Raw genomic sequence first — 11705 nt, forward strand, 5'->3', positions numbered from 1 at the left:
CACAAGGAAACACAAACCATACTAAGATAAAAGTTTGCCACTGCTCACCAGTACCTAGCTGGACAATGTACATGACTGCCAAATAATACAGATTTACTACACTAAGATTTTTCCATGTATTGTTTTCAGAATACAAAATGTTTCGATACATACCAATACTAAACACATAATGAGGCACTGAAGGGGTTCTATACAGCATTGACAAAGTGCATTGGTATGTTCTTAAGTGCTTCCTAAACTGTTGCCAGTCTTCTTCTGTACCAACTCTTTAAGGTATACATATTATTCGGTGTCCTAAACAATATTCCGTCTTGTGCAAGACATTAGTGCTTTCCAGGGACATTAAAGGAAGCTAGAGATAAAGAAACATGCTGCCCATAACAACTTTTCTATTCCTTGTTTTCCTTTTTAAACCTGAGGTAGAAAAATGAAATGTAAGCTCTGGTTTGTTGCTATGAGTAATACTTCAATGTCTCCTTCCTTCCACTTCAATAGATTGCCCGTGTTACTGGACTTCTGAGAACAATTAATTCTATATGAATTGCTGCAAACATTCTGGTGTTCCACATGGCACATCTGTTCCCTATATATTGATAAAAGAGATTATGCTACTTGAATGCCATTCTGGTGACAGTAGTAGTGACCTTATGCTAAAATGAAGGCTTGAGAAAATTATAGAAGCAAGATGACAGCCTGAAAATGAACCATATCTCTATATAGGATTAGAGGTCAATCGAACGGATGCTCTATGGACCTTCCATAACAGATCAGTTTGGAGATGTGTATAATAAGTGCACAACCATTGATGAATACTACTCCCAAGACATAAGTCAAGAAGAAGGTTTTGAAGACTTGGGTCAATTTAAACAAAGTTTAACGTCATTTTAAAAAAAATAATGCCCCCTTTACAGTGTTACGAATAAATAAAAACATACATATATTAATGTATATTTATTTCACTATTTAAAATGTAAATATAAAGGCAAAGCTTAAAGGTATTGTTTACGGTGGCGATATCAGTCAAGGTTCATACCCTTACTGAACAAAAGCACTCAGAGGACTCGAGGGTCGATGAAATATAACATATAAATATATAGTACATAGTACTATATATATATATGCAATATATAGCACTATAGTACTATATATAGTAGGTTTATAGTACAGATGTTTCCATAGGCAAACCTGGCAAGTCTTGCAATGCCTTTGTTCTCATTAGTATATTGAGGGGGGCACTAATAACCCAAAGTGTATCAGCTACTTTTCAGAGCTGACCCCACTCTTCAGATCTCCTTTTTCTCTATTTGCTACATCTCAGGAGTAGCCATCAACTGTAAGCTAGTTATATGTTTCTCCAAATTAATCTGCAGATGAACCATGATAGTTTGTTAGTTTAAACTAGAAAACAACCTTTAACTTCAAAAATGATGATGTATAAACTGTGGTAACCCATGACAAACTATCACTGTTTGACTCATCAACCTACAGAAACATAGATAACTCTTCATTGCATGCCGCCATCATCGCTTGCTCAATGAAATGTCCCTGACCTTTGCAGGCTTTATTAAGACAGATCAGCAAAGGATGAATTCTAATAGATTACTTTGTACATTGTGCACTGTTCTCCTTCATAATACCAGTTTGTAAGATTCTTGCAGCTCCATAAATAAGAGCAGTTAGATACTCAGATTATTTGGGCCAAACAATTCAGTTTACGTCACTCTTCAGCAAGAGACGTTTGTTGAGACCACCTATCTTGATGTTATTAGAAGTACCTCTCTATTTTGGGAACAGAACCTACTTACTTTAATATTGGGCAAGAATGTCTGTTAGATCAAATTGAATTAAATAACAAGATTTGGGCAGAAAATCCATACAGAATCATAGTAAGCATTAAAAATATTTTGTTCCCTTATGTCAATTTAAATAGATATTTTAGACTAGTTTAGGTTTGGTTGTTTATTGGTTTTGTGGCAACTACATGCATGACTGGGAGGCTGATTTGTGTGTTGACAACTGTTTGGCTCTGAATAGTATTCTTTGCCTTATGAAACAAGTCTGCATGACTGCTGAACTTGCAGTGGTGAGTAATCAATTCAAATTTCTGAGATGTAAGGCCATCATAAATATCAACAGCAATGGAGAGACAGACTTCAGAAGGTTGCTTTGGAGGCACTAGAAATGAAATACTACTAAATTAATGTAAAAGCTAATGGAATGTAAAGTTCAGAAAATAGAAAGTATTTACTCTAATATTTTTCAGTTTTAATTGGCACATGTCTTTGACAGGCACACACTACTGAAGATAGCCAAAAACTGACTTTTTAAGATTCATGTGCAACATAAAAATGCTTTCATTGTACTATTAAATATGTTATAATTATCTTTATAGATCAGATCATAACCTTTTTTGGTGGGTGACTAAGAGCTACATGTTCGCCTTTTTATAATGAATACTAAAGCACTAGGTACTTCTAATAAGTCCTCAGATATTCACCTAGGCCAGAAGCTCCATTACCCTCTTCCTTGCATTCTATTGCTTTGTAAAGGCTATCTTATTACCCAGAAAAGGACGTTTGAGTGTCAGTCACTTCCAACCCCTCTAATTTCCATCTCCTGCACAGCAATGCAATACTGAAAAGATACAATGAGAGGAATTTATCAAAACTGGAACAGACATAATCTGGAACAGTTGTGCATGGCAACCAATCAGCTTCTCTCTTTCATTTTCAAAGCTTAATTGAATCAACCGAAGAGAGAAGCTGATTGGCTACTATGGGCAAATGATCCAGATTCTGTGTGCTCCAGTTTTGATAAATGTTTCTAATGTGTATAAATCTTCGCAGTACTACTTCACCCTCCAAACAAAATGAGAATGTTTTAACAGAAACCATAATTTAACTTCCCAATGCATAACAAACCTCCAGGCTTGTGATGCAGCTACAGTGGCGGTAGTAACATGGACAATGAGCAATGCTGAGCCACCATAGTTAAAGTGCATCTATAGCCAAAACTGTTTTTCTTAGTTTTTGGACAGCATGGGGAAGGGTTAAACCCTCTGTCAAGTTTTACTTCGCTTTGGGGTTCCATTAAAAAAATGTCACCTTGCTTCCTGTTTCTGGGGAAAACGTTTTACCAGACAGAAAGTAAAGCGAAATCTGCAACAGGAATGCAGACAATAATACAAATCTGACAAGGGTTCTGCCATTCCCCTACTTAAGAATGTTTGCTTCTGTCTAGTGAAAAGGTTGTTCCTGGGACAGGAAGTGATGGGAAATCTCTTTCACTGGGCACCAGGTAGCAGCAAAACCCTTATAGGTGTTCTTATCCTTCCCCAAGCCATCTAAAACAAACAAAGAAAAAATACTTTAAATTCATCACAGAGTGCAATACAGAACCTAAGGCTGGCTCTAAATGGGGTACTTAATGTAGAACCTCATCATATCACCCCCTTACATCTCGGGGGTTATGATAGTGGAAGGGTATAGAAAAGTTGATGTTTACTGGAAATAATTATTTTTTTTGGAAATAGGGTGCATTCCAGTTTGAACACCTTCTGCAAAATAAAAGATACATTATAGTTTAGTTTATATAAAAGAGCAGTTATTAATATTCATAGATAACCATGCCTAGCTATCTGAAGTCTATCAAAATTGAAGGCGATCAGAGGGGTACTGGGAAGGCAATATCTTTCTACACGGCTTTATATGTCCACACCTATCAATGGAAATGTTTTGCAGATAAGCCTTCTGTGAGACCACCACTTTGCATGGGATGTCGTTGACTATCCTGCCTGGTAGTTGTCTGTATAACATTTAGAGAAGATGGAAGTTACGTTTGGCATGCCTGTGTTGCTAAATCTCTCAAATTTGCTCTTCATTAAGGATGGCCAATTTACAGATTGGGCTCTTGCCAATATGGAGAATTCTCTTTCTATACATCTGTAGAATGTATAACTTTCTGTAAAGAAAAACCCATAGAACAAAATTATCTCTGAACAACTTCCGTCACCTTGTGATGACTGACACCATAGCAATGTTAACTATGCATATGTATCAATTTCTGTGGCGGTATGGGAAGGTTCACATTCTGAATATTAAGAATTGCTCTGTTGCATAAACATTCCTAAGTTTTAATGTCGGCTGGTCTTTTAAATATAGGTAGTTAATTAAATAACCTCCAATATGTACAGTTAGGAATAATTATATAAGTTATTCGAGTTTCAAACAATGATATGCTTAGGGAAGTGCCTATTCAACTAAGCTTGCACTGGAAGGTAAATCCTGCTCAACACAGAGCTATACATGTGACCAATTTTCTGCCACAGAGATCGCAAAAGTCATTACTTCTAGCTGAGAAGTCTCACAATTCATGTTAAAAACTGTGTAGCAGATGTCAAAGTCAATGGAGCTACATTATTAATAATGGAGCAAGAAAACATTGCTGACAGACCAGTTTGCCGCTGTTACTTTTTCATCGCTCGATCAGTAGCTGTGGATAGAATCACTTATATGACTCCAGTTATGCAATACCCTACAGGCCATTATTTCCCCCATAGGAGCTCACAGGAAAGGTCCACAATTATTTCTGACTATGTTAAACCACAAAAAAACATAACCAATTAATTGCAGCTAACTTTGGTGATTTAAGTGGGAATCATTCTGAATGGCTGCAGCGTTCAGTAATTTAGAGCTATTATAAATAACAAGGATAACCTTGGCACTCCCGCTGTGGTGAAACTCCCACCCTGCCTCTGGAGTCATTCCTGCGACTGTCGGTGTTGCAATGGCTCATGGGACTGGTAGTTCCCCAACAGCTGGAGAGCTGAATTTGATTACCCCTGATATATAATGTCCCTAATGCCACTGAGCAGGGTAGATTTAGACGTTATTCAAGATAATTCCATTCCTATAGCACTCAGCTTAATAGCAACAATGGTCAGGCCCAAAGTTTAGATTCATAAGCGAAAACAAAATGTGGATATTTACCCAATGTTCATATGGCCAGCTGGAAAACCATTTCAATAGTTAAAATAGTAAGTGCATCTTTGCATGTCCCATTGACAATTTAAAGCAATACATCTATATAAACTGTATAAAATAAAGCAACATTTTGACATCTTTTTTTTCCTCATTCCTAGCTTGGCACAATCTGTCTCAAAAGTGTCCTTGCGATCCCTATACATCACTGGAAGTTCTGGGCCCAGATAGGAACCTGGGTGGGATACAACCGCAGCAGGCAAGCCATAGTGATTTCTGTATGTCTGGGTTTCTGAAAGCATAAATAACGGGGTTGATGACTGAATTGAAGGTGGCTGGCAGAACCAGCGAGTACGTGTATATCATAGGGTAACTTGAGTCAGCGACCAATGAATACACAGCAAAGGGAATCCAGCAAAGTGCAAAAGTACCCAATATGAGTGACAAGGTAGAGACTCCCTTCCTGGTGCTGGAGGCTTGAGATGTGGCCATAAACTGGTGCTGCACTGCAATCTGCTGGGCATGGCGGAAAGCGATCCTGCAGATTTGCAGGTAGAGTTGCATCATCAAGGCGAAGAGAAGGAGAAAGGTCACTGCCAATACGGCCGCATTGTTTTTGGTCACCGGTCTCAGGACACTGCAGGAGGACTGCTCTCTAACACAATTCCAGCCCATGAGGGGTAATAAACCGATGCAGATGCACAGGGCCCAAACCAGGATCAGTATTATGTAAGTGAAGGTCAGTGTTCTCTCTGTGTGGTAGGTAAGGGCATTGTAGAGAGACAGGTATCTGTCCACTGTGATAGCTAGAAGGCTGCAGACAGAGGCTGAGAAAGCAGCTAAGAGCAGCCCTGCAGAGCTCAGCGTGGCCACTTCATTATCAAACACATAGAGGACTACAAAATTCACAATGAGTCCCACACCTGCAAATAGATCTGCCAGCGCCAGGCTGCCAATGAGTATAAACATGGGGGTACGGAGGGTGGGTGTATAGAAGAGTATAGCTATCACAATTGCGTTCTCACATGCCATGATTGTTCCTGTTACACACAGGATAATGTCCCATGGATTGACAGTCTCATCTGGGGACAGGTCGGAGGTGGTAACGGTGGAGGTGTTGGTGTCCCATGGGTCGTAGTGGTGCTGGGAAATCCTTCCAGAGGAAACATTGTGGAAATACAGCAGTTGATCCATGGCTGCTGCCTCGGGCTGGTGAAGCATTTCTGCGCATCAAAGCAGAGGGAAAGAGAAAGAGAAAGAAAAGTGATGAGAGGGACACAATGTAGAAATCCAGAGCTGGAACCCTCAATGTCACATTTTATATACATTCATTGCTATTCTAATCACTGAAAATGTCTCTGCTACAGGGTGTCAAGGCCTCACCGTTTCATGTCATTATTAAGGAAAAATAGAGAACAGCTAGCTAAAAACACAATAGACGGCTACGATTTTCATTCATGTCTACTCGGTTGATGGAACTTAACCCACGCATTGCAGAATCCACACTGCCCTCTTCTGAGGATGAAATCCTACTTTTTCTAGACGCATTTTCGGTCCCCTGGTTTTTTTTTTGCGAGCACGCCACATGCGCTCTTATCGCCCAGGCTGTGGAGAAAAGATCTGGATCTGGCATTGATTCTCTAGCAGGTTCTGCGAGCCTTTGTGCCAGCAGTCTCCTTCCTCCTTAGCCAAGGTGAGCTGAAAGAAAGCGTCTTTGTGTGCGCGTCTGTTCCTACAGAGATGATTACACAGTTTATGCCTGTGCCTCGGCTGCTAGAAACGATAGGATGTATTTATCTTAATAACAATAGATCCCAGGATAAGCTACGGCGCAACCCTCCCAGCTAACATCCCACATCCCAGGATGTATCTATGTGTTTGCCCAGCACCTAAGGAGGGCTACTATCTGTTTGTTGACTGGATTACACTGATCAGAAAGGATTTCTGGAAGGTAAGCCTATGACATATACAGAGACAAATGACACACTCTGCAGCCTGCTATTACAAGGATCCCCTCCGCGTTCAACGTGCTTCTTGCAACAGCTGCAGCCATACCTTGCTTCCTACATAAGACGTGAGCTATGACCACATGAGGGATTGTATGGAGTCTCAACACACCTACATGTCTGTGGTCTTCTCCTGGAAACTGACTGCACAGGAGACGATATATATGACCACATGAGGGATTGTATGGAATCTCAACACACCTACATGTCTGTGGTCCTCTCCTGGAAACTGACTGCACAGGGGACCATACATATGATCACATGAGGGATTGTATGGAATCTCAACACACCTACATGTCTGTGATCCTCTCCTGGAAACTGACTGCACAGGAGACGATATATATGACCACATGAGGGATTGTATGGAATCTCAACACACCTACATGTCTGTGATCCTCTCCTGGAAACTGACTGCACAGGAGACGATATATATGACCACATGAGGGATTGTATGGAATCTCAACACACCTACATGTCTGTGGTCCTCTCCTGGAAACTGACTGCACAGGAGACGACTCTCTCCAATCACCCCAGCAGCCCTGGAGGGGCCTGCACTGCAGCTTCCAAGGCACTTGTAGCCAGCATGCTCAGCCCATTGCCCATATTAGAGAGGCAAGCCTAGGGCTACCTACGTCATACCGTACGCTGTGTACTATGGATTCATAGCGCTGCATAGGAACTATGGTTATACCTAAGATTTAGGTTTTCTCTAATCATGGCAATAAACATAGCAATCTACTTCCCTGCAGCTATTTCTGTTTGTAAATTAGTGTGTATAGTCATAAACATAAAACATGCATTTTTCAGTCTGCATCACCTCTAAATAAATACAGTTTTCTATTTTCCAATGATGACAATGGTGTAAATGTGTCATGCAGCAGTTGAGGGTCAAACAGGTAACAGGGGCTATTATAGACACCCTATGGTGTGTTGTACCCTATGGGCATCAATGATCTTACCTTCCTCCTGCTATGTCCAGCTATGTCCAGCTCTGTCTTCTTTGTGCTCGCAGAGTCCTCACTGTACCAGTCTCAGCCCTCGGTTACCATTGCTTGTACTGATGCTGCTGCTGCTGCCAGAGAGCTGCCTTTGACTTGCACTTAATATTCTTGCCCCATTGGGTCTGCTGAGAAATCTCAGCTCTGACGTCAAAGTGTTCGCTGATATTCATGATCGGCTCCCAAGTCTGTGAATCAGAAGGGGGCTGTGAGCAGAATAATAAGGAGTACAGGGCGCTGGGCACACCACACACACACACCTCTGGAATTTCATTCATAAGATTGTGTGCGGGGACACACCTCCTTCGGGTCAGCGCTACAAACTACGAGCACTGCTGCTGATGCTGCTGTCTGCCTGCTGCACGTCCGACTGGCTCATCAGAACCTGCATGACCCGACCCGTCCCAATCACACACCATCGCACCTCTTATTTCCATCTCAAGCTGCTTTTATCACATCCATTTGTCAAACACATTATAAAACAAGTCTATCAGTAACTATACACTTTATACGACACATCTGTAATCAGCAATAAGGATCAGATTGTTTCTATTCATGGGGCTTTTATTATGTTATGGCTATTATTATTATTTTTATTATATGGCATTGATTTTTCTTGGCTCTTGCTTTCTCTCCTGGACAAGATCCCCCCAATTAAGCCTACGTAAGAAACAGAAAATGGCACCTGCTGTCAGTCGTCCGCTAGACCCCGCCCATCAGCCTGCTGAACCCGCCCCCCGGGGGCTGACGTCCGATTTCGATGTTGATGATGTCATCTCGAGCCGTCATTAACCCTTTATCGGCTGGAGATGAGGTCGTCCCCGGTTGTGAGCCTCCCGTCCTCCTCTTCTCGGTCTATACACTGACAAGAACTGTTTCCATAGGAATGAGGAATCCCTGACCCTGAGCTCATTCTGCTTGTACTGTGCTGGGACTAATTAGATCGGTCATTGGGCTTCCAAGGAGCTATTACTACTACACTGTAGGGAAACATCGGAAACCCTCATTGGGATGTAGCATTGGAGAATGAACTGAGTCTCCCATAGGAGGTAAAATGCAATCTATGAGGGGAGAGGGGACTGTGTGCTCATAGCAGCAATAGGGATCGGGTCCCCGGCTGTGAAAGGACAAGGCAGTCCCCGCACCCTGCAATCAGCTGTATGTATCAAGCCGGCACTCAGCTGACTTGACGCAATGCACCAGTTTAGTACACAGTCAGGTCACCGACACGTTATATGTGACACATCCATATCACCCAGGGGCATGCAGAAGCATCAACATACACGGAACACTACCGTCACAGGGATGAATGTGTCCTCTCAATGTACAATTATCAAGAGTTTGCTTCAGCGCAGATAAGAATCAGCCAATACACTGCTGAGAAACCATGAGATTATTATTATTAATGAAGGGAAGCAGTATAGGTCCAATCCAACCAGTGCTATAATGGAAGCCCAGGACAGTCTACCAGTGCTATAATGGAAGCCCAGGGCAGTCTACCAGTGCTATAATGGAAGCCCAGGGCAGCCTACCAGTGCTATACTGAAAGCCCAGGGCAGCCTACCAGTGCTATAATGGAAGCCCAGGGCAGCCTACCAGTGCTATAATGGAATCCCAGGGCAGCCTACCAGTGCTATAATGGAAGCCCAGGGCAGCCTACCAGTGCTATAATGGAAGCCCTGGGCAGCCTACCAGTGCTATAATGGAAGCCCAGGGCAGCAAGGTCAGAGGAGGAATCTCCGAGCCTCTCAGGTCACACATATAACATTTTCTGTACAGAGCTTCCCTTTTCTGTCTGTCTCTGGACCTGAATGGCTAAACTAAACTCAGCTATAGAACTGCAGGGGGTATTGAGAGGAGACAGGAGACTCTTTAGAGTTCAGGAACATGAAACCTTCATTGCTTTGTTTTTATATGTTGGTCTGTACAGTTAGAGGACACGCATAGAACTCAACCACAGTTCCATGGAATCCTGTAAGGGAGGCATTCTTGTCACTGACCTGAGATGTAGGGAGCATTCTTCCCTCTGATCACAAATGTAAGGAGCGTTCTTCTCACTGATCACAAAAGTAAGGAGCATTCTTCCCATTGACCACAAATGTAAGAAGCGTTCGTCCCACTAATCACAAATGTAAGGAGCATTCTTCCCACTGATCACAAATGTAGGGAGCATTCTTCTCACTGATCACAAATGTAAGGAGCATTCTTCCCACTGATCACAAATGTAGGGAGCATTCTTCTCTCTGATCACAAATGTAAGGAGCATTCTTCTCTCTGATCACAAATGTAAGGAGTGTTCTTCTCTCTAATCACAAATATAAGGAGCATTCTTCTCTCTAATCACAAATATAAGGAGCCTTCTTCCCACTGATCACAAATGTAAGGAGTGTTCTTCTCTCTGATCACAAATGTAAGGAGCGTTCTTCTCTCTGATCACAAAAGTAAGGAGCATTCTTCTCTCTGATCACAAATGTAAGGAGCATTCTTCTCTCTGATCACAAATGTAAGGAGTGTTCTTCTCTCTAATCACAAATATAAGGAGCCTTCTTTCCACTGATCACAAATGTAAGGAACATTCTTCTCTCTGATCACAAATGTAAGGAGCATTCTTCTCTCTGATCACAAATGTAAGGAGCGTTCTTCTCACTGATCACAAATGTAAGGAGCGTTCTTCTCTCTAATCACAAATGTAAGGAGCGTTCTTCTCTCTAATCACAAATGTAAGGAGCTTTCTTCCCACTGATCACAAATGTAAGGAACATTCTTCTCTCTGATCACAAATGTAGGGAGCATTCTTCCCAGTGATCACAAATGTAAGGAGCATTCTTCTCTCTGATCACAAATGTAAGGAGCATTCTTCTCTCTGATCACAAATGTAAGGAGCATTCTTCTCTCTGATCACAAATGTAAGGAGCATTCTTCCCATTGACCACAAATGTAAGAAGCGTTCTTCCCACTGATCACAAATGTAAGGAGCGGAGCATTCTTCTCTCTGATCACAAATGTAAGGAGCATTCTTCTCACTGACCACAAATGTAAGGAGCATTCTTCTCTCTGACCACAAATGTAAGGAGCATTCTTCTCTCTGACCACAAATATAAGGAGCATTCTTCCCACTGATCACAAATGTAAGGAGCATTTTTCCCATTGACCACAAATGTAAGGAGCATTTTTCTCACTGACCACAAATGTAAGGAGCATTCTTCCCACTGATCACAAATGTAAGGAGCATTCTTCCCACTGATCACAAATGTAGGGAACATTCTTCCCACTGATCACAAATGTAGGGAACATTCTTCCCATTGACCACAAATGTAAGGAGCATTCTTCCCATTGACCATCACACGAATGTACTGTGAGCTGTAGATAGTAATTATTATTATTGGTTCCTTGAGACCATAACGTTTTTATTAGGGTTCCTCCTTTGTAAAACGATTGGCTGAGTTGGAGTATTTCTATATATGAAGCAGGCGGCATGAAAACTCCAATACTACAATCTAACCTTCATTTTTACTAAAATATCCACATGACGCAAGGGGCAGAGCTTGTCCAGGAGGCACCACCACTCATTAGGGCAGTATGATGTCTACATACGACCCTGCCCAGTGCCGTCATGAACACAAACCCTTAAGCTGGCCATACAGTTAGTTTGATTTATCTGAACAGATTCCTCCCTCCACCCTAAACAGTTTGGATGGATGAATCTCCTACTGCAGCTATTG

General features: G+C 41.8%; 1 protein-coding gene across 1 annotated transcript; it reads right to left on the reverse strand.

Annotated features, from left to right (window-relative positions):
* Positions 1–5051: 5051 nt before the first annotated feature.
* Positions 5052–6200, reverse strand: LOC108795139 (G-protein coupled receptor 12-like). The gene has a single exon (XM_018566330.1). It carries the CDS (start codon positions 6198–6200, stop codon positions 5178–5180), a length of 1023 nt encoding a protein of 340 aa, XP_018421832.1. The 3' UTR covers positions 5052–5177.
* Positions 6201–11705: the final 5505 nt, after the last annotated feature.

Source organism: Nanorana parkeri, unplaced genomic scaffold (assembly GCF_000935625.1).
Source record: "Nanorana parkeri isolate BGI_ZX_2015 unplaced genomic scaffold, ASM93562v1 scaffold938, whole genome shotgun sequence".
Lineage (NCBI taxonomy): Eukaryota > Metazoa > Chordata > Amphibia > Anura > Dicroglossidae > Nanorana > Nanorana parkeri.

What these genes read in the sequence shown, in the direction of transcription:
- LOC108795139 (XM_018566330.1), bottom strand. Translation starts at nt 6,200, where the DNA reads ATGCTTCACCAGCCCGAGGCAGCAGCCATGGATCAACTGCTGTATTTC.